The sequence below is a fragment of the Scomber japonicus genome, chromosome 13, assembly GCF_027409825.1.
Source record: "Scomber japonicus isolate fScoJap1 chromosome 13, fScoJap1.pri, whole genome shotgun sequence".
Classification (NCBI taxonomy): domain Eukaryota; kingdom Metazoa; phylum Chordata; class Actinopteri; order Scombriformes; family Scombridae; genus Scomber; species Scomber japonicus.
In genome coordinates, this window is record NC_070590.1 from 17,940,648 (window position 1) to 17,967,461 (window position 26,814).

General features: G+C 38.6%; 4 protein-coding genes across 4 annotated transcripts; all 4 read right to left on the reverse strand.

The window, feature by feature from the left end:
- Nucleotides 1-224: 224 nt before the first annotated feature.
- On the reverse strand, nucleotides 225-7,807 carry ilk (integrin-linked kinase). The gene is made up of 13 exons (XM_053331372.1): nucleotides 7,696-7,807; nucleotides 6,977-7,135; nucleotides 4,380-4,545; nucleotides 4,187-4,282; nucleotides 3,903-3,999; nucleotides 3,704-3,787; nucleotides 3,531-3,616; nucleotides 3,329-3,438; nucleotides 2,068-2,195; nucleotides 1,781-1,902; nucleotides 1,485-1,584; nucleotides 1,128-1,258; nucleotides 225-956 (listed from the first exon to the last, which is right to left on the reverse strand). Exons 2-13 carry the CDS (start codon nucleotides 7,063-7,065, stop codon nucleotides 807-809), a joined length of 1,359 nt encoding a protein of 452 aa, XP_053187347.1. The 5' UTR covers nucleotides 7,066-7,135; nucleotides 7,696-7,807; the 3' UTR covers nucleotides 225-806.
- Nucleotides 7,808-10,083: 2,276 nt separating this feature from the next.
- Nucleotides 10,084-15,167, reverse strand: timm10b (translocase of inner mitochondrial membrane 10 homolog B (yeast)). The gene is made up of 3 exons (XM_053331746.1): nucleotides 14,931-15,167; nucleotides 14,742-14,837; nucleotides 10,084-11,764 (listed from the first exon to the last, which is right to left on the reverse strand). Exons 1-3 carry the CDS (start codon nucleotides 14,955-14,957, stop codon nucleotides 11,141-11,143), a joined length of 747 nt encoding a protein of 248 aa, XP_053187721.1. The 5' UTR covers nucleotides 14,958-15,167; the 3' UTR covers nucleotides 10,084-11,140.
- A 2,075-nt stretch (nucleotides 15,168-17,242) lies between these two features.
- LOC128370914 (uncharacterized) lies at nucleotides 17,243-19,379 on the reverse strand. Its single transcript, XM_053331097.1, has 5 exons — nucleotides 19,172-19,379; nucleotides 19,006-19,042; nucleotides 18,716-18,840; nucleotides 18,420-18,469; nucleotides 17,243-17,734 (listed from the first exon to the last, which is right to left on the reverse strand). The coding sequence occupies exons 1-5, from the start codon at nucleotides 19,377-19,379 to the stop codon at nucleotides 17,243-17,245; spliced, it is 912 nt and encodes a 303-aa protein (XP_053187072.1).
- A 2,345-nt stretch (nucleotides 19,380-21,724) lies between these two features.
- Nucleotides 21,725-26,581, reverse strand: si:ch1073-15f19.2 (T-cell surface protein tactile). The gene is made up of 7 exons (XM_053331869.1): nucleotides 26,420-26,581; nucleotides 25,843-26,193; nucleotides 25,281-25,390; nucleotides 25,010-25,166; nucleotides 22,947-23,324; nucleotides 22,108-22,204; nucleotides 21,725-21,957 (listed from the first exon to the last, which is right to left on the reverse strand). The coding sequence occupies exons 1-7, from the start codon at nucleotides 26,499-26,501 to the stop codon at nucleotides 21,816-21,818; spliced, it is 1,317 nt and encodes a 438-aa protein (XP_053187844.1). The 5' UTR covers nucleotides 26,502-26,581; the 3' UTR covers nucleotides 21,725-21,815.
- Nucleotides 26,582-26,814: the final 233 nt, after the last annotated feature.

Consider the following 26,814-nt stretch of genomic DNA (forward strand, 5'->3'; position numbering starts at 1 on the left):
TGTATACGTTTTTTAAATTTTTTTATGCCTGCCCCGCCCATATAAAATATCCCATAGGTTGTTTTAGATGCGTTTATTTATTTATAAGTTATAGAAATTTAATCAGATAAGTAATTTGCTGTCATTCAGAAGTAAGTCTTACCCTGCACCAAAAGATCAATTAATCCAAAGAAAAGTCTGCAACATGAGCGTTAAAGATAATTATTGATTGTAGAACAGCCCCACCTTGTGGCCATCATCAGCAGATGACAGTTTGCCATCTCCATAACAAACTCCTGCTGATGAAGGCCATGAGATGTGGCTAAAACCTTTGAAAAAAATTGCAGCAAGCACACTTTGTGCAAAAACTTATGAACATGAGGTTTTTTCATAAAAGGAAGACAATGTGCTCAAATAGAAGAATGACGGATTTGTCATAAATATAAAACATTTATTGCATTGATATTTGTTCACGTGTATAAAAGCATTTTCTCTATACACATTTCTTTGGTTCTGAGCAGTTGTATTTGATTTATTACTGAATATAATCCACACTGGATTAAAACATTTGCCAATATTTAAATCAACACATCTTAGCAATAATAAAAGAGCAAAATACTGCAATCAGCTAAAGAACATTTATACCTCAAATTTAAATTATACAAGAAAAGCAATATAATACTCGTTTGTTGTTTGAACTGCGTGGTTAAAGTGGTTTCTGACATTATTTACAGTGGCTTAGCAGATACATGTCTGAAGTGAAATAAAGAGTGGTTTGAGGATAAAAACATGGTAACAGGAGTGGACAAATGTTGCAGTGGAGGCGTTCACTTGTCTTGCATCTTCTCCAGAATGGGAACGATCATGTCAAACTTGGGTCTCTTGGCTGGATCTTCATTCATGCAGAGCCTCATCAGCTTACAGATATGAGGTGAAATTCCTGGGGGAATGGTCGGCCGGAGACCCTCGAGAGACACCTGAGGAATGGGAGTGGGTGGGAAAGGGGATACAAAGTTAAAGTAAAACCCTAAAGACAAAAACAGCATTTGTATTGTGTTTGTATGTTTGGCGTAGCATTTCCAATGGACAAGTAGATGTAGATGTAGATGTAGATGTGAACATGCAGTACAAGCCTGTGGGCAGATTACCTTCATGCCTATCTCCATATGTGAGAGGTCAGCAAAGGGGACCTCTCTGGTAACCAGCTCCCACAGCAACACTGCAAAGCTCCACATATCAGCGGATCTCCTGTTGATGTCCTCAGGCCTCTTCTGCAGGGCTGAAAACAAGAGGGACAAGTAAAGGCAAAGTAATCCAATTATTCAAGGACTTTTTTTTTAAAATTCTGTTGACAAGACACACTAGATGAACAGCATAATTACCTCTGAAGATTGGGACTAAATTATATAGTACAGTGTGTTCCATACTGAATGAGTCATGAAATTTAAGGAGCCATTATGGGAGGAAGTAGGTGGGCGGGAAAAAAAAGAAAGAAGAATAAATACCTTCAGGGGCCATCCATGCTGGAGAGTACATACGACCAGGACACTGGAAGGAGAACTTTGCATCTGCCATGCTTATTCTGGCTGTCATGTCTTCATCAATCTGTCAATTAATCACATCAGCTTGTTACTCATTCAATATCAGGTGGGTCAATGAGTCACATGAGCTCACACTGCAATTCCTGGACTGTGTGTGTGAGAATAGAAGAAGTAATGGTCTAGAACCTTGTTTATTATTGCTTACACGCCAGTGGTCTTGTTATGCTTTTCCTTACATAGACAGCAGAACAGTGTCTTACCATAATATGTTTGCTGTTGAGATAAAGCCGTGAAACCATTGGCTCCAATGTGTGCAGGAAAGCCATGCCACTGGCAATGTCCAGTGCAAACTTCACTGCTTGGCTTTGGTCAACCACCAGAGCTGAGGAGGAGGACAGGAGAGAAAAATAATAAGTAAGGAGGGGTAAATATGAGTGTGAGACAAGATGTCTTCCACCTACAGTAACAATCATCAGTCATAGGGCTGGAATTTATTTCAATACACATTTCAGCCTTTTTATATTGTTCACACGTACTAATTACTTACTAGTGCCCTGGTGCAGTATGTTGAATAGGGATCCGTATGGCATGTAGTGGGTAATGATGATAGGGTGAGGTGATGGAGGTGACTGACAGGCCCCAAGAACAGGTAAGATGTTTGGATGAGAAAAAATCCTACAAAGACATGGCAGAAAGAGACGTGTGAGTGTCATTTTACAAATGTTAGGGATAAGTGAGCTCTATTCTAACAACAGTGGGGGTCTTTGTCAGATGATAAGGAATTAAAAAATCCATTGTTGGGAGCAAAAGCTAAAAAGAATATGAAAAAGCACAAATTAAGACAAGAAATGTCCAACAAGCTTGTTCTCTGTCTGCAAAACTCCTTTGAGATTGAGAATCCATGTTATTTCACGCTGCAGTTGTATCATTTGTGGCCCTTTAAAGTTAAAGCTGAGCAGCAGTTTTACTCTTTCATGATCTGAAAAGCATAACGTCAGATTTTACATTGAATCCGAGTTTTTCATACTCACTTGAAGCGCTTTCATGTTGCCTTCAATTCTTAAAAGAGTGGGAGAACCAAGGCCAACTTGAAAGCACAGTGCCAAGTTCTTCCTATTGCACGCACTCAGTCTTCCTGGTAGGGGTTAATTTTTTAACTTGGCCTGCTTAAAAGCTTACTCTCAATACTTTCCTATTAAGGTTTTGTTATTGTCAATGTTTTCCTGTCACTTCATAAGGGTTTGATGTCACATTAAGGCAAGCTACAAAAGCTGTGTTATACACCGTTAATTTTATTCATTAATTTGGATTTGATTGTAATGTATTCTGATGGAAAGAGGTTTGTGAAGTATGTTTTTCACATTGTAGAACACAACACATCAATCAATTCACCACAACACCAATCAAAAAACATTTCATCAACCAGTAACAATAAAAAAACGCCCCTCCTTCTTGCATTCTTCTTGAATTCTGCACCAGATCAAGAAGTCCTCTTTGACCACCGATCTCAATCAAAATCAAAAGATCAAAGCCGTCTTTATATTAGAACTGTGATGTGATAGTCAAAACTAAATGCTCAGATCGTAGACTATCTTTACGATATACGATTCAGATAAACAGGACCCAGTGGTTGAAGAGTCTCAAATCACAAGAACCAAATGCATTAGTCTTCATTTATTCAAGCAAACAGACAGCATATGAGCCCATGATGTCCATAAATTAACCCTGATATACTGTATATAACTGTTGTGTGCATGGGATGGCATGGGAAGTATTATTTTTTTCAATATATGTGATATGTACATTACCGTAGTTTAGGATGCTCCTCATTGAAGTCTCTGCTCTTCCTGGTGGTCCAGTCTCTCACCTGTAACACCTTCACTACAATCTCATCCCCCTGCCACCGACCCTGCCATAACTGCACACAGAGCACATAGTCAAATTATTAACAAGGGAGCTGAACAATTTTTCAAAAGACAGACACATAGATCTCTTAGCCGGGAAACTGACCTCTCCTGACTGGTTTTCGTTGATCTTTGCCAGGAGCGAAAGCTGCTTATAATCAATACCAGCCTGCTTGTTGAGCGTACCATTACCTGAACGAGCCAAAACAGGAATAATCAAGCACACAACCTGATTTGATGTGATGATTTGCTCCTTTTTATGAAGTGAATGTTACTCACGAGGTCGTGTTCTCATGGTGCCCTTCCAGAAAGTTTCCTTGTAGGGCACTTTGGTCAAACTCTGCCCCATTTTCTCTGCCTTTTCTAAAAAACCAGAAAGTAGATATACATAAATAAATAGGTGCTACTTTTTGACAACATTTTCTTTCATGCAAAATAACTTCTTAGTGTGTTACAATATCCATAAATGACCTCTGACCTTGAAGCAACTGTCTTAGGTGAGGCTTGGCCTTGTCAAGAGGTGTCTGTCCATACCTATTACATATGCACACCTGGGCACCACTGGCCACCAAGTCCTAAAGAAGAGGGGACACACGATGATATCCACAGATTGGATTTTAAGCCTAAATTGTGAATTAAAATCTAAGTTACTAGGGGCAGAAAGAAGCAGTGTAGTAGCCATTTCTCCCCAGAAGAGGGACGTTTTCAGGTAACATAATGTGTTAAGGGAGGTGGATTGTCTGTGGTTGTATGGTACTGTACCTCTGCCACTTCATCTTGGCCCCAGAAGCAGGCGTAGTGGAGTGGTGTGTTTCCATGTTCGTTGACAGTATTGGGGTCTGCTTTGCACTGAATCAGCTGGCATTCACAGGACATACAGTTACAATTATGTAAAAACAAAGTAGACTTAGTTTTGAATTTTATTATGACCACACTATGAGTGTGCGTACAGTACCTTAGCCACAATATCTCTGTGGCCGTGACTGGCAGCGAGATGTAATGGAGTATCATCTCCGCGGTTCATCACATTAATGCGAGCACCTCTCATAATGAGCATGTCAACAACACCGCTCCTCCCTTCCCTGCATGCCCAGTGGAGGGGGCTGAAGCCATGGTCATCACTGAAACACAAGATGAACCTTTATTAACGAGCTCATTCATAAACATACTTTATAAAACACACACTCTCTCATAGGAGTGTTTTTTGGATGAAAACATTTAGAGATGCACTAGATATTGATACTGATACTGGATAATGGACAGATACTGACTCATATAGCTTTTCAGGTATCAGTCACAATTGGCCAATCTGGTATCAGATATCATTATCTTAATCAATTCAGTAAATTTGTAGGAAAGCACTGTTTAAGTCAAACCTGATTTGCCTTACACATAAAAGAATGACCCCAGTCTCTTCCACACAGTGAGACATACAGACTTACCAATTAGACACTGATACCAGATCGGTACTCACTATTGACCAATATCAAAAGCTCAGATATCTTTATCGATATCAGGACTGAAAAAGTCAGATCAGTGCATGAAGACATATATGGTGCTGGTGGGCTCACCTAACAACTCTGAGCATGTATCAGCTTACAAAATACTATGTGTGTGGTTCTCTCTCTGACACACGGACGCACAGGTTCTCACAACCACTGTCTACCAATCTTTATTTAGACTTAAGCACATACTTCCTTGCTTGCAACCTATAACCTTCCGACAACTGTCCTAGTGATAAATATGTCTCAGCAAGGTAGAATGCCTGCTAAAATCTAAACACGCAAACATAAACAGTGCACATAGCACTGTTACGTTGTACAAGGAGCCAAACTATCACCTGCATGTTACTGGCCCCTTCGCCCGAGTGACTCCTTTCATTAGCTGACCCCCAGGCAGCTGCTGGGGCTTCTCTCAACTCCCTGCAAAGCCACAAGCTCTACACACCATTTAACAATAAGCCTCGAGAGAGCTTGTATACCCCGTAGGAAATAGAAGCAATACTAGCTAACACCAAAGTGAAGCAGCAGTTAGTCACATTCTCTGTCAATTCTGATCCAGTACTGTGGACAGACAGTTCATAGTCTGACCGAGCCTGTGTGCTATAAAAAGTAACTGGGGGAAAAAAAGCAACTCAGGAATGACAGAGCGGAAAATACACAGTGGAATCCTCAGCCACACATTCTCTTTCTGTCTGTCTCTATTTTTTTTTCTTCCCAGCGTCTTTCTGTGTCTCTCACGCAAATATGCTAGCAGCTCCTGGAGGAGATCTGAAATGGCATTTAATGTCTGTGTCAGTAGACTCGCTCTCCACTTCCTAACATTTGCATCAAACCAAAAGAGAAAGCATTTCAGTTCCAACTACAACTAACAAACAGACATTTATTACACATAAGTGGACATTTTGGGTGAGGAAAAAAGGGGCAGGTCCACACGTATGAGCCTATAAAGAGTAATAGCCAATACAGTCCACTAGCATAATGACTGGTCTCTCAGATGTTTATGTGGGACTGCAGTGAGCTGCCGGAGAAGCTCTGTCAGCGAGGGCCTGGCCCTGTATGGAGTTGAACAGAGGAAATGGCCTTGGCTGTTGCGTGGTTGGCCAGCAGCTCTGCAGTGCTCAAAGTCAGCGTCAACAAACTGCACATATATGGCCTGGCCCAAGAATGAGATAACCAAGGTCTTTAGCAGTGAGGTCTTTGAGCTCCTCAGTAGCAAGGAAATTATGTAAACAGGCAGAAGTTCTGGGTATAAATTAATCTAATAGGACTGCAACTCATGATCATATCAGTTCATATACTGGTTCAATTTCAGATTCATTGTTGTTTTTTCTAATATATAAAATAGCACAAATTTTGAAAATCAAATCACTTGTTTCCAGAGAACAAGATGACAACTTCATAGTAATTGTATTGTCTGACCAACAGTCTATACAGTCTATAATCCCATAATATTCCACTCAAATTGATGATCTGACAATCAAAACTTGAACTGACTCATTTTTCTGTCAATCCACTAACTTTAAGTATAGCATTGGAGGGGTTTTCAGTCTGTTGATGTCATTGCAAAACTTCCATAAATCACCCACTGCTTTTACGCACACGCACACACACACACACACACACACACACACACACACACACACACACACACACACACACAGTTTTGGGGGATGACATCATAAGTAGAGAAACCCAAGAAGAAAAGAGGGGGAAAAAAAGAAAGCATAAGCTGGACTGGAATAACCAAAACTGGGTGACATTCAGCAGTACGTGGATTTGCAGGGAGTGCACAGTATGGAAACTATTTGATCAACTCTGATTTGCCTAGGATCAGTTTGAATGCGCGCACACACACACACACACACACACACACACACACACACACACACACACATCAAATGTGGTTCGTTTACTTTAACTCCTTTAACTCCAATAATTTTACACCCTCTTACATCTTACAGACTGAACCCTCAACAGCTGGGCTTTCAGTGCCACTGCTGTCATCTTCAAAGGTTTGAGTCATGTATGATGCTCAGATGTATCTGCTTACCCCAAGTTGAGGTCATTCTCTGTGTTGTCCAACCACAGACGAACTGCCACAGAGTTTCCTTCTCGACACTGCGTGAAGATGTCATCCATGGTTATGCTGTAGGTTGCCTCCCTTGAGTGTTTGCTCTTTCAGTCCTTTTTGAAATCAGGAACATATAACCTGCAAAACACAACAGCAAAGAGTTTTTTCTTTCAAACAAAGGACAAAAATATAAAGTATGGGCAAACTATTTAGACATTGTAGCTATATCTTCCAGTGTAGTGGTTGGTAAACAGATTGTCCTGAGCATAGGTTCAGTTGTATTAAGTTTATGTCCATAGTGAGAAATGAATGTGTGATTTCCTTGTGCAGTCTATTTTTATTTTGTATCATTACATTTGTTACATCATGTGTTGTATCATTGTACTCCTGATCTGAGAAACAGACACATCTAAATGTAAAATGCAACATTTACACTTTATGCTACACAAAGAAACAAACATTGTAGCAGATCGAGGCAATACAAATGCAATTGTGGAGTTCATTTTAACGATCTAGTTCCCACATTCCCTCCTGGCCGGGTCCTCCTCCGTGGACTCGGACGGGCTGGCCTGTATTGGACCACTTTGAAGTCTATTGTTAAAAAAGTCCAAGTGAAGCAGGACCTTCACAACAAAACTTCTCTATCGAGTTAGGAAGGAAGTGTTTAACATGCTAGAAAATGTTTTCAAAAGTCTTACCAGCTGCTAAACGGATGATTTCTTGTCGGTTTCTTTTTTTTTCCTGAAAGTCGGCCGTCTCCTCAAAATGTTAAGAGCAGAGAATGGTCGGGCTGTGTCTGTCCACGCCCCGCTCCTCAGGCTTGATGAAGGCTACTGCTGGTGGGAAGTTAGGAGCTCCGCTACTAGCAGCTCTGTCCCCGGACACCGACCCAGTAGCGCCCCCTGCTGGATGTAATGCAACGATGCCGCATCCAGTGGCACAATAACACAGGCGCCTAAAATAACACGGGTCAGGTAGAGGGCCACAGGCATATTCAGGATAACAAAGAATAAACATTTCTTAAAGAGACGGGGTTATGATTTTAGAGTTAAGTGTAATTAAAAAACAAACAAAAAGCAAAAAGCCCTATTGTGACTTTACCACTCTGAAGTAAATGTGGACAATGGGTTAAGTCCAAATTTAAATCAATTCAAGAAGATGTACAAAAAATTTTGAACAAGTATATTGATGAGGAAGGTTTAGTTGGATGAGCACTGAGCTAATTGTCTAACTTGTACCTGACTGACACTGGGTAGATGTTTGGGTTGTACTCTGGTAGTTGTTGTTTATGAGTTGGACATATACACATGATAAATATTGAGTTCATTGTTTGAGTTATGGTGAAGGTGTGCAGTATATGCAGTATATGTTCTACTGTTATGTTTTTTTATATGTTACATGGTTGAAATAAACATACAAACAATAAAATACAACAATATTCTTTTTGATTAATGAACCCATTCATTAATTTTCATAGATTGTCATGATTTAGATAGTATTCATATTACAAAAGCTGTATGCCTCAATCATAATTTGAGGTGATGTATATTATCAAAAGGCAAATTTTCCTGATTAAATGAGATGTACAGTGATCCAAATGCATGCACAGGCAAAAAAGACAAAAAACGAACGAGGGCAATATAGTGGAGGAAACATCCAAAGGGGTTCATTTTATTCAGTGCATTTATTTGCTTGATATTTAGATCTTTGTAGATTATTTATGTTTTTAAAAAAAAAATAAAAACACAAACATCTTTGATTAAAACATATTTTTCACAGTAGACATTTTGACAGTTGGTATAGTAGGAACAACCCAGAAATGTCTAATTGGATGCCCCCATTCTGTTCAAGTGTTCAGCAATCATTATTTATTTATTAATGTTTTATTATTCACACGGTGCATTTCCTACTATGAAATGTCAAAATATTTTCAATGAAAAAGTGTGAACACATAAGAGCATTGAAAAATAAATGTTTCATTACTCTCTGATGGACAAATGAATGGAGACATTTGGCATATATTTGGCATTTCTGTGTTGCAAATTCTTGCTAGGTTAGGCTAGCTTTTTGGCTAACACATATACTGATATGTAATAAGTTAATAGGGGCCTGCCTAATTTAATGGATGGTCTCTATGTTTTATGACTTATAGATGTTAAAACAGGATGGGCTACACCTTTTTTACAGAAGACATTTGACATGAAGAAAAAGCACAGATGTAAATTAAAGTAGTGCTAACTGCTTTTTTCATTACCTGCTACAGTTTCAGGCTCCTGGTATTGTACATGTTGGCTCACTTAAATAGAACAAAGCCATCATTAACATTATTAGTTACACCTGTGATTATCCTGTAATACGAGATAAAACGTCTGCGGTTAAAAAGGTCTGCTGGATTTATATTTGTGTTGCAGTTGGTTGTCTTTACAGTGAACTAAGAGGTCATCTTATTTTTAGCCAGCTCCTAACTATAAACTACCTACAACAAGAGAGCTATTGTTAGATGTCATTTTGGAGACATTACTAATCCCATGTGGGTATACCTCTTATAGACACCCTGATAATGAATTCATTTGTGTTGTAGCTGGTACCTGCAGGGACTGTAAACGGCTCAGCTCTGACTTTACAGCAATATGATCTTAACATGCCTGACTATTGCACAACCATATTATCCAGGAGTGTCACTGGTTTAACCTAATCATTTTCATATTCAGCCTAAAGAATACCAATTTCTGCAATAAAAGCATCACAGCTGTTATGACAAACTATGCTGAGGATGAACATCACTAACATTGTGGTAGAGAAATACAGCCTCTGAATTTCAACGATTATGTCATCAATGTGACTTTCCTGCTGAATTAGTGAGTACACAGGGTGTATAACACCAAGACAGGAAATTATTGGAGAAGTGATATGTAACAAAGGTCATGAACTGGCTTCACACCCGGTAGTAGCGAGCATGTAGCATACGCCCTGGACCACTTACGCATCAGCACATCCTGTAGCAGGATGGCCTTTCATGTTTTCCATCAACAAATACATTGTGTTGTCAATGGAGTGGTAATAATGAAGAAAATTCATAGTTTTTAAACAGTTTTTTATTACTGAAGTTTATCTTATTTTTGCATGTACTGTGACACCTTTCTGAACAGTTATCAGGACTGAGTGGATTACAGTGTTAAGGGGATCATCAGAAAGTCCAAATCAGATGAGGTGGACACAATCCAGGCTGCAGGCTAGTGACTGATTCCTGCAGAGCTTTAAGTAGCAACAACACTGCCACCATCACTATAATAGCTATTCAACAGCCACTGCACAGACATACTTACAACACCTTCATTCTTGTTTTTGCCTTTTATCACAGAACATTACATTTTGGACTTGGAACTTTAATATTAGCATATTTGTTTTTGTCATTAACATTTCTGACATTCTTTGCAATACTGTGGCAGGAGTTTCTTCATAATAAACTCTCTGCAGGTCATTGTATTTTCCTGCTTGATCACCGTGCACTAAAGTTGCAATTTGAGATTATTATCGTATTGTTTACTATTTAGTCAAAAAAAAAAAAGTTTAAAAAAAATACCTGTTTCATGTTACCAGCACTTAAAAAGAAAAGAACAAATAGTGAAAAATCTAAAAGGTGTTCAATTTACAATATTACCAGAAAATGCTTCCATTTGGGAAACTGTAGCCAGCAAAAATGGTAAAATATAGTGATATTACACAGGTCTTAATTTATGTTGATCTATTAATTAAGTCTTTTCCCCAGAAATACAGAAATTAAAAAAGGTATATTATGCAGGATTTGTCAGTTGGTGTTTGTCTGTTTCACAGAGTTTACATTCCCAAGCACACACAAATCACACCTCTGCACAACCCTGCAAGGTGTTGAGGTAGAGAGCAGAGCAGAGCAGAGGAGAGGGATGGAGACAGTAATGTAAAGTAATAAGAAAATACAGGCAGAGTCTCTGCAGATAAATACATCACCACACATTTCTAGTGGCTCATAAATTATGATTAAGGGGGATTAATTTGTTTTTTAAAAAGGAGATTCCTGCATAGTGAACCTTTCAAATCTAATTTAGGACTGCCATTGTTGCATTTGGGAGGTGTGCGCAGGTGATAGATCCAGACAGAGCATCATTACTGGCCTGATTGCGGGGGAACCTCTGGGGCTTTCTCTTGGCCTGAAAGGCTCACTGTAGATTTAGACAGTGTAGGAGCAGCTACTGTTGACAGAGGCACTTCATCTGTTAAGGAAGCAGGTTTCGCTGGCATAAACACTGGCTCTGAACTGCCAGACTCTATTTGGGCAACTGCTATGGGCAGCTGAGGGGGGCCTGCTGTATGAGATGGTCCGCTGCCAACTTTTTCAAGTGCTAAGAGATCTAGTGTTTCAATCGCAGGAGTGAGCGGTGTAGCGGCTGATAATTTGACTTCTGCAGCTACTGTTGATTTAGGTACAGCAGCATCCAGCTCAAGTGGAATACCTAATCCTGCTGGCTTTAAGACTGAGCCATGAGCATCTGGTCCATCATCAGTCCCTGATGGAGGCATCAGTGGAGGTGTGGTGATGGGGGTTTCAGATGCTGGTGAAGTTTCTGTGGTAACAGGCAGCGCAGTCCCTGATGCGGCTAATTCTGCTGCCTTGCTCTCCATCTCCTCCATCCGGCGCTGCACCATCCGAGGCATCAGCTGCACATAGGTGCCCATCAAGCGGTGGTTAGAGCGAATCAGCTTCCCTGCACAGCTGTCCACGCAGCGCTCCTGGACAGAAAACAGCAATCAGAGGTGATGAGTGGGCAAATACAGTGTGTGTTCATGATTCACTATATGGCCAAAAGAATGAGGACTGCCCAGAACAGAAAATCAGAGCTGCTGCTAAAATATACAGTGCTGGAATGTAACGAAGTATATTTACTCAAGTACTATACTTAAGTACAATTTTAAGCTACCTGTACTTTACCTGAGTGTTTTTATTTTATGCTATTTCATATTTCCAGAGGGAAATATTCCACTTTTTATTCCCCTACATTTCTTTGACAGCATTAGTTACAGTTTTACATAAAATAACATAATGAGCTTGTAAATTACACTGCATTATCAAAAATTTAAACAAGTGGTTGCCAAACATTTTATTTTGTGACTCACAACAAAAAATGTGTCTCCTTGACACATTTGAAATGTCTCTGAGTTGTTAGCAGTTCAACGAAGGAGGCATTTTCTTTCTAAGTCCCCCTTACGTTGTTTCAAATACATAACTGCTTGAAGCCCAAAACTATAAAAAAAGAATATTTCACAAAAATGCAAAGACTAAAGAAGGGTTCTGAAAAAATGTATCCAAGTCTGTTCCTGCCCAAACCATCTTCTCAAGACCCCTCAGATTTTTTTCTGTGAGACCTCATAAAGCAGTTCAAAGTAGTTTTACCTCAAGCAGCTACAACAGTGCCATGCTGCTACTAATGCATTGACTCATCAGTTTGAATGATGTGTTTGTAACATGAAGCTGGTGATACATCTATATTTGAACTCAAATAGGATTTTAAATGCAGGACTTTGACTTGTAATTTAGTATTTTTACATTGTGGTACTGATACATATTTAATTAAAGGTTCTAACTACTTCTTCCACCACTGCATACATATGACCATGGGTTTGGAATGAAATGGCTTACAATCACATATACTGTTATGGTATACTGCAAGAGACCACATGCTTTTGGCAATGTCCTCTAGCACTCCATGCACAGAAGATGAACCATTAAGCAGGACAAAACAATTATATTCATGTTCCAACTGCAGTAGCGGAAGTAGTATTAAGATCATCTACTTCAGTACCAATATATGAATGTAAAAGTAGCCTACTCCATTACAAATAAAATGAGGTGGAGCTATAGTTTCAACTATTTTATATAGTTTATATTATTTTTTATTGCAGTGATTAAGAACATGGCCGGGCCCTTCCACAGGACCACCAGATAAATCTGAGGGATCGTGAAATGATTAATGGAGAGGAAAGAAGAAAAAACAAAGTTCTGATCAAATCTGTCTTTTCTCTAATCTCTGATATTTGGTGAAAGTTTGGATCATTTGAACAATTATTGAAATGAAACCATGTGAGAAATTTAACTGTAAAAATAACAATTTGGCGGGGCTGTTAAACTCATAACCATGGGAACCATTGCAAAGACAGCTAAAGACAGAAAGAAGTGGAGGGACTTTGTTGCTGCCCTATGCGCCAACCGGCGCGACGGGGATAAGTGAAGTGAAGTTAAACTCATAAGACTGCTTTTTGTAAGACGTCTAAAAGGCGTGATACCTACGGTGGCCGAGACCCGCCATAGCTGCAAATAAAAGTAACGCTGCAAACAAAAACAAACGTTGCTGCAAATAAAAAGAAACGCTGCTGCATATAAAAGAAACGCTGCAAATAAAAACAAACGCCGCTGCAAATAAAAGAAACACCGCAGCAAACAAACAAAAACAAAAAAACACCGCAGCATATAATAAAAAAACGATGCAAATAAAAAAAGCCACGCGGAAGTGGATTACCGCGGACTGTTTTTGCCGAAACACCGGAAGAAGAAACAACAATGTTATTTGTGTTATTACGTTACGTGTTGGACTAAATACATGGACATATTGAGGGAAGTATTTCGATGTTATGGAAACGGATTTCATATTTCACAAGAATGGATACTTGGCGAGCTGTACAGAAAGTGCTGAGTCATAAGATGATCGTTGTGGATAAAGGGAAGACTTTGAAGGTATGTAGAGATTATAGCTGTTTTTACTTTAGCTGAGTGGCTAGCCGAGCCAATCGCTAATACTATTACGGCTGTGAGCAACCAATATAATTCGTGAGTGGTCTTAAATGAATCAGGGCAACCTATGCTTTCTAACAATGTACGGCATGAATATATATGTTTAAGGGTTGGTGTTTAAAACATTCAGAAGGACTTGTGGCTACCTCCCAACCTCCGACCCGTCCCGTAGGTGGAACAGCGTGTTTTAAGTGTCTGCAGTTCCGATCCTCATCCCCATGTTGGCTGAAACAGACAAGTCACCCTCAAACATGCTGAAAAAAGTACATGTCGACATTAAACACTACCATTTTCACTTACTTTCTAGTTCGTTTTCCAATTCGTAGTCCTGTTGTTGTTGTTTCTTCCCCGGTAATCCACTTCCGTTGTGGCTTTTTTTATTTGCATCGTTTTTTTTTATTATATGCTGCGGTGTTTTTTTGTTTTGTTTGTTTGCTGCGGTGTTTCTTTTATTTGCAGCGGCGTTTGTTTTTATTTGCAGCGTTTTTTTGTTTGCTGCGGTGTGTCTTTTTATTTGCAGCGTTTATTTTATATGCAGCAGCGTTTCTTTTTATTTGCAGCAACGTTTGTTTTTGTTTGCAGCGTTACTTTTATTTGCAGCTATGGCAGGTATCGGCCACCGTGCGATACCACTGATTTCAACTTTAACAAGGTGTTGTGTTTTAAAAGCTTGTTATGTAATGCATTGTGTCAAATCTTAGTCTGAAAAGTAACTTCAGATGTCAAATAAATGTAGTGAAGCAGAAAGCACAATGTTTCCCTCTGAAATGTAGTGGAGTGGAAGTACTTGTACCTCAAAAATGCACTGAAGTAACGTTACAGCACTTGAGTAAATGACATTTCCCCACTGTGTAACTGTATGTAGATGTGTATACATATATGGTTGTCATGGTATTTATGAGCAGCAGTCTCCTGGCTTACCTCGTCCATGGTGAGGTTTCTGTAGTTGAAGTTGCTGCTGCATCGCTGGAAGCAGGCTTCAGTCATACGGTTGTAAACCATCAGGAAATCCCGCAGCTGCAACACACAGAAACATCCCAATAAACTCACCATAACTGTGCATCTATCTTCAGCCTACCGATAGTGTCAGTGAACACATTTAACACTTACATTTCTCAGCTGTTGGTCAACCTCCATCGTGATCGCGTCTTAAAGTACCGACAAGGTTAGCTAAGATGCTAACACCGAGAGCAGTTTTAGATCTTACCGAGTTGTCTGAAGCTGTCTAACATGAACTAAAAGCACAGTTCCGCAAGCTGTCATGTACATGCCAGCTTTAACGTGTCACTAATTCCACCAAAACACGAATTTGTCTAGGTAATGTGTGTATAAGTGTGGCATGACATTCACACGCGTGCTGCCATGTTTAAACGAAGATCGTCTATGACCTGTGAAGATGCTTCACTCGGTTCCCAATCTTTTTCCGGTTTACAAAACTGGGCGTTTAGTGTGAGTGCTGTCTACCATACATTTTGACAATATCTTTCCCTAAAAAAATATTAAGCAGCAATAACAACAACCACAACGATACCACTACTACTAATAATAATAATTATAATAATAACAATAATAATAATTAATATATCCACTAACTAACATTATGAAAGTATCATACTAAATTGTTGGGAAACACATTAAGCAAACTCTTCCACACGGAGTAAAAGAAATGCAGCTAAAATATGATTTTGTTTAGACATTTCAATCATTTCACATTAATTAAAAAACTATGGGTTACACAATCATTTTTGAAGAGATCATGTTCAGAAAAGTTTAAAGGATAGCCTAGTATTCATTCATCAAAACTGTTTTTGTGTCAGCAAGCATTTTATTGCACAATATAAAAGACATAATGTTGTGGCCTGAGCACTTGATGGTCTTAAAATACTCTTTCTTAGCCACACTTCAGGCTTGTGGAAGAAAACTACAAAGAACATTTCTATGCATAAGGACATCACAGTCAATTTAAACATGATACTGGGGGAACATTTAGTATAGATTGCTGTTTTTCTTTTACTGTACCAAAGACCATAAATATGCCACACACAAAACATTTCTTTCCTCATTCCACCATCCGCCTATGTAAGAACACCTGAAAACCTCTTTTTGAGTAGGATGAAAAGTCTTCCTTTTATTATATCATCCAAGGTAACCAAGGAAATTTTCTGAGCAGTCCAACAGAGTGCATATAGGGTGACGTAGATGTAACATGGAGAGACTGTAAAGGATTATTGGGTTATCATTAATGGAATTTACATATTTAAGTTCATGGTTGATAATTGATTTTATCATCTTAAAATGCTTATAGTTCCAGCTTAAATGTGACAATGCTGAGGTGCAGGTCTCTAGCACTATTGAAAGAAACACATTTCCAGGATTTCTCATACCAGTATTTGACATATTTGATCAATAGTAACCATTTTGCTTTGCTTTGTAATTTCTATTCATTCACATGCAAGTTATTACAGTATCAAATTCAGTGCCTGTTTATTTGTGTGTGTATATTTTTGTTTGGCTTCCCTGTATGTCTGCAACTGTTTGATCAAAAAGACCTGGAGCCAAAAATATATCCATTGAGGGGAAGTACGCCATGGTCAAGTATTGATAAGCTCTCAACAAACACTACGTGTGCTGCAGACCTCTGATTGCTGAGTTCACTTCAGAGCTCAGTTTCTTCAGCTGTTAGCAGGGCAGGAAATGAAATTCCAAGTGGGGATTACAGAAAAAGAAATAATTTATTTAAGCAGATGACACATTAGCTCATAAGTGCAATAGATCATAAAGGTAATGACCATTATCACAATGTTGACGCGGAAAATCCTTTGTGGGTGACATTTACATAACAATATACCCACAGGGAAAATAAAATAGCATTAGTCACAGTATATTATACTGATAGCTTTCCCCTTTGTACAGCCTTGCCTATAATATTATCTTTATATCCGTCACACACGTCTAAAAAGCAGACTCACTTCTCGAAAGTATTTCCTCTCAGGCCCGGCCAGCATCTACAGCACTGACAACAAATGTAAAACATTTTTTCCCCTCGTGCTTTTCTGTGAGACGAGACATCAGAACAATTAACAATCTTCTGATGATCTGCTGTTTTCCTTGTCTTTCACAACAAAGTCACAACAAAATTTCCATGTAGCCCTTGACCTCTAAATGTCACACGTAGACTTTCCTTTTTCATTGCTCCCTCAGCACAGAAAGGTAACATATTTTCCCCTCAGTTGCTCAATGTGGAGAGTTCAAGAGATAGGTTGTTTGCACCAAAGAGGAAATTGCTCAACTGTTCAAAGCTAACCGAATATTGAAGATGACGTAGTTTTCATTCTTGCAGACACAGTAATAGATGGTATCTTTTATTGTTTTTTTAGGTTACCTAGTTTGAAACAATAAAACAGTAATGACATCATGTCTGCCTAATCTTGTTGGTCAGTATCAAGGCTAAAGTTGCCAATTAAGTGATCTGTGTCACTCTGAATAGCCTCCAACTGTGGAAGCTGTGTGCATACACTCCCATTATTTTGTCTATCTGTTCTTTCCTCACTTTCTTGCTCTTCTTTCCATTCTCTACTTTCCCCATCTTCTTGCCTTCTTATTTCTTCCCAGCCCATACTCTCTGTTTCTATGTTTATACTCCTTTCTCTTTCCATATCTTCTGTCTCTTGGGCTATCTGTTGACTGTTCAGGTAGATGCTACTGTGTGAAACCATTGTGCTGGTGTCTCTGGGAGGAAGGTGAGCATCCATGTCTGCTTCCACTTCCATGAAAGCATTCATGGGGTGTGTGAGGTGGACTGACAGTCGATCTTGTTTGTTCCGTCCCTGGCCTTGCTGATTGCGATACTTCTTCTTGCGTTTCTTTGCCATTTTCAGATCCAGCGAGGCATAATTCAGGTCAGACTCTGGTGACTGGTTTTGGACAATGGAGGAAATGTAGGTTGTTACAGTTGCATTTGCAAGACAAAATGCTGTGGTTTAAAAGACACATTCACAGATAGGATGTTGATGGTTCTCATGTATTTCACGAGTCTATTTTTAGAACATTTAGTGCTTAATTGTATTGCCACAGTTTCATTGACCACAATGTGTCTATGGTGTCAGATGTCTTCCGTTTTGAAAGCAAATGAGCACGGGTTCAACTTCATATTTTTACATTGAATGTATTAATCACATATTTATTTTTCATGTGTGAATATCACAGCAAGTATACCAGAATACCAACATGTACAAATATATTCACTTAACCAGTTTAGAATATGATTCCACTGTTACCTACTGCATCTTATAGTCACTACATTTTATCTTACATACTAGAGAGGTTTAACAAGTTATTTCATTCTCGCATACACTCAAGAAAAAAAGAAAAAAAAAACATGTGCAAATCAAGTGTAATCAGTGAAAATTAATAAGCAGCTCCAAGCAGGCACAAAATTAACCTCACGCTGCAGTGAACTGAAAAATGACAATGAAGTTTGTTTTTTCCCATGTGCAATAATATTTCTTTTTCCCACGCAACAAACTACATGAAAAGAAACCTATAGATATATTGTGCTGGTGATCGCTGCTAGTCTGAACATGTAGTGACAGCATTTACCTTCAAACGATCTCGTGCGGGTTTCATGGTCATCATCTCATAGCAAACGTCTACAGAACCAAGAACAAGTAAAGGACATTATTTAAAGTGGGAACTGCTTCAAATATACTTTTAGCCTTTGTTAAAACACATTGAATGTTTCTAAACCTTGACTACATGATATTTTCATATCATACTTACAAAGAAAATCAAATTAGATATACAAACTAAGGCATATAAAATCTATACTTTTGTAACAGACCGATTGGTTCACTGCATTTTTCTAAAAAGGTGACAGAAAGCAGGCCTGCACTCACCAGTTCTATCTGTGCTAATGTTGCCATAGATTGGATTTTCCTGTTCCTCACAATGATTGTTAGGATCTAACTGCTGCTCATGATGATTGAGGTCATGGAAATAACGTCCTTCATTCTGCGACGGGCTTCAACAAGATATCAAGGTTTATTTACACAAGAATATGTCATTTGTAGATAATAAAGAAATTAGAATATTGGAATACATTTGCACATTTACACATTTACAAGTGCTGGACTTGTTAACATGCAGAAAGCCTTATTAGATATACGTTTAGCTATAAAAATTATACCTTTCTCCTTCAGAAGTGTGTCGGTGCCAACAGCCACCTGTTTGTATAAACAAAATATTTAGCATTTCTAAAATGCCCTGTACTGGTAATATCTGAGAAAATTTTTGAATAAACATAACCACATTTACAAAATTAAAACAATGAGACAAGAGCAAAACCTCCATACCTCTGCAGAAAGAGGCTGTCCGTCTGACACAGAAGATGACATTGAGGCACAAAGAGATCAGCAAGGCCAGAGATAATACCACCAGACCAACCAATTCAGTGAAACACTCTACAAGACAAACACCGACTATTAACACCTTCAACTGTTTCATTTCTGTCTGTGTGGGGATCAAAAACTGTGACGTTTCCTGAGCCAGTGTGGAAGCCATCACTAATATTCCATGGGATTTCCCTGTGTATTTCTCAATAGCATACAAAAAAAGATGAAACATTTTTTTAAATGCGTCATCACACACTGGTGACAAACATGCAGCGAAATGCTACAAAGATATTTGACTTCCAATCAGAAGAAAACAGAGAATGTTGCGGACGTTAAAGAATATTATAGCCATTATAAAGCTATAGCCTAAGTGTTAGCATACTGTAAATACTACTGTAACTACCATGTGCTACTGCATGTGGAACATGTAAGGATGTTTTTTCTAATAGTGGCCTTTAAGTCACTGTTTTGCCTTCAAATAATTATTTTCTGAAACGGAAATACCAATTTTTAACTGCACTGTACTGACACATTTCACAGGATATTCATTCACGCTACTATAATTTACTGTAACCCCAGTTTTGTATACTGGAACGAGACAAATGATTAGATTAAAAGGTGTAAAGTGTTTCTGAAGTCAAGTAGTGCACATGGTACAATAAACGTCAACGTATTGTGACACTACGCGCATGTTAAACAAAACAAGGTACTATCACATAAGTTCTAATTATCAACTCAATGCTTTGTTACATTCACCGTTTGTTCTACCATTCTGTGACATGTGCTTTTGATTCTGATGATTTCCTTTGGGAAACATACAATATTTACAACGACATGTACTACGTAGAAATATTAGATTCAAATTTGCAAATCAAAATATAGTTTCATAAGTTCCAAAAGTTATTTTGATCTTACCAGTTGTGATGCTCATATTCCAGCCGACTTGAACAAAATGGGTTGTCTGTCTGACACGGTTGCTATCAGGCTACAGGGCATCACCGCATTTAGTCAGAGAGGTGTGCTACACTGTAGTCTATTTTTACCTCTCCTTAGTTACCTCTCTCTTATCACAACGCTTTGAAAACTGGCTGCTCTACAGTTACAAACAGGAAACAATATAACCTCATTTTTAGGCATGCAGACTGATTGCATTGCGAGATACCATACAATTTCACATAGGTCGCAATAGCACTAAGATGACAACAAACATCTGGTAGCAATTTTCAATTAATACAATTTTATGTTAATCCAAAAATCAGTAAGTTTAAAAATGTGTGCAAAGAAAAAAACAGATAGGCCAGAAAAGTTTAATTCAATTTATTTGCCAGCAAAAAATATATTTGGTAAATTCAATTCATTTCAATTCAGTTAACCCCTAATCTTAGTTTTAGTCAAAAAAATGACTTAACCCTAAATTAATAGTTCAGTTTGTAGGAACCGCCTTTTCAGTCCCAAGATGGCAGAAATCAGGTCCCACAGTGTCGTGAATAACGTGCACACAAAAATGTGTTTGATTTGTGTATAGTACAATAGGCCTGTACAGTACATACTATTTGTATTGTATTTGTGTGTTTATCATTTCAAACAATAGTTCAAAAATAGACAACATCGTGCGTACTCACAGTACATTGTGGTTTTGCTACTGTGGTCGGAAAATCAGAAGGCAGAAAAAAACAGCCAGTTCTCAAAATGGCTAAATGTACAAGTGAGTCTGTGTGTGTGTGTGTGTGTGTGTGTGTGTTACTGAGAAAGCACATCAAAGTAAATCATCAACACAGAGGATTAAAAAAATAAAACTAATAAATACTCAAAAATATGAAAAGCTGTATTAACAAATATTTCAACAACACTGATTTCCTGAATGATGGCATCCAGTGGTTGTCATGTCTTTTTAGCCATTAAGCCCATGTGGTTTGTGGCTTAAGCCCCCACTTTGTAGACTTAAGTGTCACTCTGTGGTAGCTGTGGACACCAGTGGTCTTTGAGAGTCGTCACTTGCATCATCAGCATTTTAGCATCTACATAGGGGGAAGTCATTGGGCTTTTGAACAGGAAGTCCTAAATCACATACTTTACAGATGAAAGCCAGAATGGCCGATGCAGCTTTATGGCCGATGCAGCAGATTAACATAGACAGTAAATCAGCGGTTAAGTTTTGTTCAGTGCAAAAAAAAAGTGCTTGTTGAAGGTTGCATGAGATAGAATAACGATAACTTAAATGACTGCATTAAAAAGCAATGTGTATATATCATATTGTGAGAGTAAAGATAAAAATGAAAGCACCTGCAATATAATAGTAAAGAGAAAAAAAATCTAAGGCAAATTAAACCTGAATTTATTTTCAAATATTAGAAACGTTGTGGTGAATTATCAATATGTTCAATACAAAAACCAACAAAACCAAACATCACAAAATATTTATTTCTGTAAGAGTAAAAACAAAACATTTTATACAGGATAGTAAAAAAAAAACCCACCCACCCCAAGCCAAAGCCAAATATACAGCCTGTTTTTGCACAATTGCACAAGCCTTCGCTGCAGTTTGAAACTGACCACAAGTGAAAGTAGATTCTGCATGTAGCAAAGACAGTTCACACAGTTTACATTATATGTTAGACACTTGTTTCATGTCAAGTTCTGTTACTGAATTACACCTTGAGATGGGGAATGGCGGTTTGTTCCGTTGTCTTGTAGCTGTGTACCTGACTGGAGGAGGAGGGGGTTTAAATGGAGGAGGTTCACTCATCCTGTAGAAAGAAAGAAAGACAGTAAGAGCACATTCCTAGAATGTTAGCTGTATTCAGGAAATATACAAGAGAAATGTTCCTATTTTCACTGGGTGACCTGAACAACTACAAGCATGTGTAAATGGATGTAGTGTATAGCGAGAGTTTCACCTCTTCTTTATGATATGTCTCCTGTACAGAATGCCAGCGATCAATACCAGAATCGGAACGATGATGCACACCAACAACAGATGACTTCGTCCAGTATCTAAGTAGAACATTCAGAGAAGGGAAAAAGTGTCATTTTGGAAGACAGCAGCCAGAGATCTGTGTCTAGGACATTGATCAGTTTGCTCTGGTGGAACCGACCAGTTTGCAACAAATACTGATAATAAATGTTAAGCTACAATGTGAATGTTTTTGCCTTGAGTCAGCAAAGTGTCTATTGCAATCCTCCCCCACAGCTGGTCATGCCCCAACTCCATGAGTTTACACTTATTTAACAAGTTTTCTACCTTTAAAAAGGTATTCAGCCTGAGGCTGAGATAACCAGAATCTGTAAGGCCAACACACTTGAGGAAGACGCAGATGGTGAATCTGTGGCTTATGTTCACCTGTGTTCTTGTCCACTAAAAAAAATAGCAATGCTTTTGCTTAGTTATTTGCTGCTTTTAATTTCATTTTTATTTTTACTCTCCAGCACAGTGGCTCCCCTCATTGTCACAAAGCAACCCACACTGTTGGCACTCCCCAGAGCAAATTATATCCCCCAAGAGAGCATTAATGAAAAGCTAATTTCAGGCAAACATAGAGATGTAGATGCAGACAGACAAAATGGTAATGGATAATGTATCCTTTTGTTGATTATATAAAAGTTTCACTTTTGTTTTTGAGTTGCAGGGCAGAATTTAGTCACAGATCCTTGATATGTTGCTTTAATTAGAGGGAAAGGAAGAAAATCGAGATTTTTCCATCATAAAGCAATTAACTGTGAAATAAGTAATTATTACCGTTATCCTCAATGGCTTCTGTTGTACTTCCAGTGATCAAAGTTGGGGTTGCACCAGGTTTTGAAGAGTGTGTTATATTGCTTCCCAAGGTGCTGGACTCCTCTGAACTCATGTCATTCCTCGTCACATCACTGGCCAACATGGTTTTACCATAACTTAATGTAGTCAAGTTGTGGAAGTTGTTGAAGGATGTGTTAGTAACATTGCTGAGGTTATTGTTGGGATTATTATCTGTTACACCAGTTGCCACACCTATGGTCGAAGTTACACTAGTGTCAGTGGGTGAAAGCTCAGTGGTCTGTGATGTGGTAAGGCTGCTGTCTGCTGATTTGTTCAGACCTTCAGTTACATCAAACCATGGCGACACTGTCACAAGATCTGAAACAAGCAAAACATGAAAGTTTACACCAAATAATCTGTCAGCAACAAAATGTACTTTTTTCATGTTGTCAGTGCATTATCAGAAATTCTTGTCATCACCCAGCTAGAAAATAAATACATGACATGAAAAACACACTGGAGCCAGTATGTAACAGAAATGAATGTGTCTGTCTTTGTGACATCCCAGTTAAAGGCATAGCCAACATTTTGAGTAATTGCTTTCTTGCCAGGAGTTAAATAAGACCATATGTTAGAAGAGTAGCTGGTGTCTGCAGCCACTTAGCTTAGCATGAAGACTGGAAACAGGAGTAAACAGCTTTATGCCAAATTAAGCTAACAGGCTTTTGGCTGGAGCAAAGTATTTTACCTTACAGATGTGTGAATGGTATCAAACTCTTGACAAGGAAGCCAATAAGCATTTATCAACAAATGTCAAACTGTTCCTTTAATGAGCTTCACATTGAAAAGCTGAATTTAGAGTAGAAACTATAAGTAATGCACACAACTTTAAAATACCCAGGACACCGTGATACATCATTAAAACATGGAACAAGTTGGCATTTATGAGCATGCTGTGAATAATCAATAGGTAAAATCAGGCAAAGAACTCATTCAAGGACCTGGGCAGTGATGGGAACAGATTGCTGATCCAAGGCAAATCTGTATCTGCATGAATTTCGAATTCAACATGATGGTGAATATGTATTCCTAATTAATGAGTATAGTTCATCTGTTGTGTGTCAATTATTTTATCTACAGTTCTTATATTCAGAGACATCATCCATTTAAGCTCCCATCCCCTTTGAGACACAGCTGGGAGATTAGACTTCTGCACAATTTTGCTGATTTACAAACATATTAACCATGCAAACCATTTCTGCTATAGGATGTGGTCTATTACAGTCTATTTCCGTTTCAAGTAGCTCATCTCATATCATTTTTCAAATCGTCACTTAGGCTGTACTACTCTTATCTGTCCAACAGATTGTGCTCTCACCCCATGACATGATTCAGAGATGTTGTTGCTCTCTCTGTGTGCGTGTACAGTATGTATGTGTGTGAGTGTGTGTGTGTGTGTGTGTGTGTGTTGCTGTGGTTTTAAAGTAAAGGAGTTGGAGATGCAAAGCAGGAAGTGACTACTGACATGTGCGTGGCTCCTGCATTTTTTTTCTTTGCTTTCTTTTTCGTCTTAGTACATATTAATATTCTCATGAGAAACATGTAGACAGCCTGGTATTATTTTCCTACTAACACATTGCCCACTCTCAGCACTATAAGCTACTATATAACCAGTGGAGGTAGATGACAAGTAGTGTGGTTGTTTTAGAATTTAAAAACCTGTGAATACTGCTTTAGTTCAACTTGGTTCAGCATTCACTCTAGTCCAAAGGGGCAAATGATTTGTAGCAAATAATTGAGAGTTTTACATTTTTTCATGTTTGGTACCTCTCAATTTATTCACATTGTGGTATGATTTCATAACATAGCTGGCAGCTTCAAAATCCTTTGAATCTGTCTCTTTCCTTCCAGCTAATTAAATTTTTAAATGGAGTGAGCTACAGTATAATGACAAAAGTCAAGTATCAGCTCTCTGGTCCAGTGCAGTTTATTAAGTCCTGAGGAATTTCTGAAATTAAGCATGATACAAAGAGAAAAAGCTGCAAAGGAATGGAGCAGCTCACCTCTCCTTGAGCTTGTAGTGGTTGCTAGGATTATGATGTTGAACATCTCATGCAGGGTTTCGTTTCCTGTGTTGATAGACAGTGTATAAACCCCTGCGTGAGCAGAAGTCACCCACCAGAGCTCCAGAGATTCACTCTGCGACACCAGCTTCTCATTCTAGGGCAAAACAAGACAATGTGGCACATGCATACATACATTTCATATTGAAGGGGTGTTTTTGTAATCCTGAAATGAAGTAAAATTCACAGGAATGAAGAAAATGGCCTGTACCTTGGTCCACCTGTACTGTGCAATTGGGGATACCTTGCATTTAATGGTCACATTTTCTCCAGACTGGACTTCAACAGTGCTATTTGCATCACACGTTATTCTGACAACATCTGTTAGAGAGGAAAAATAGATTAATTTGAGCTGACTACACAAGAATGCTTAAATATATAAAAAAAAAATTGTAAAATGAAAAGAATCAGTGACTACGGCGGATCAGCTTGAATATTAGCAAAATAATACTGACAACTTTATTTAAAGATGGGCTGAATAAAGGGATGAAAATATACAGTATATCTCATGTCAACACAGCTCTTGGATGTGTACTTGCAATTATTACATACATTTGCTCATAAGTAAACTGCTGAGAGCAGCGGAGTAACAGCGCTGTGATGCAATCAGGGGTAACATTAAAAACAAGCATTGGACAATAAGATAGAAGTTGTTGTCATTCTGTAGGTTCTGATCAGAAAGTTACATCTCTAATCACATATTAAATCATATGAGAACTGCAGTGTCTTGGCTGAGGCATGTACAGTCGTGTGTGTGTGTGTGTCTGCCTTACCTTTGATCTTTAGCACTGTTTCAACTCTGATGGAGCCAAAAGGAAAAGTTGTAACATCACAAACATAGATGCCACCGTTCTCTTTCTCCACCTCATAAAGCTGTAGATAGGAGCCCATGAAGTTCTTTGCATCATTGTACACAGTCTGGATGCTTACATTAGGCCTAAACCGATAGACTCCAAAACCTGGTGTGTACAGAGCCAGCTTTTTGATTTCATTTTCTCTCTTACCCCATTCAGTATTGACAACCTTTATATTGGCACTGTTTTTCACAATACAGGGTAGGCTAATGTTCTGGCCCACTACTGCTTCCACCGTTTCATTATGGAACAGATCAACATCCCGGAGCCCTGTCAAGCACATCAGATAGTGTTGGAGGCGAGGAAAGTGAAGAGACACAATCACTTGCACTTTGAAGTTGCTATTACAGACTGCAGTCTACTGGGATGCAGGCAGATACAATCATAGTATTATACTGAGGAAGCTTGTCATACCAGAAGCCGATACAGATTTTAAATCCACACAAATCTTTACTTGTATATTATATGAACAATAGCACATGTTGTCCAAGATTACCTTGTATAATAGAGGCAAGCAGCAGGAGAGAGAAGGCCGTCTCCAGTGCACCTCCAGCCATGTTTGAGCTCCCCAAATTCATTACAATCAATCAAGCTGAATCCAACAAGAGATTTGGCAAAGACAGAAACAGTAGACTGTAGACTGAGGTTAAAGAATGGAGAGAGCTTAGACAGTGAGACAGACAACAGGAAGCCACACAGAGAGAGAGAGAGAGAGAGAGACGTGAGTCATAGCGTTATAACTTTGTGGTAAGACCTCCTGTGCAAAGGTAGTATTTACGAGAAACATACATTTTTAACCGCTTATCATTATTTATCCTTTTGGTCAGGACTAACAAATAACATGCAGAAATAAGACATATTTAAGCTCAAACAATGACAATGACAATGGAA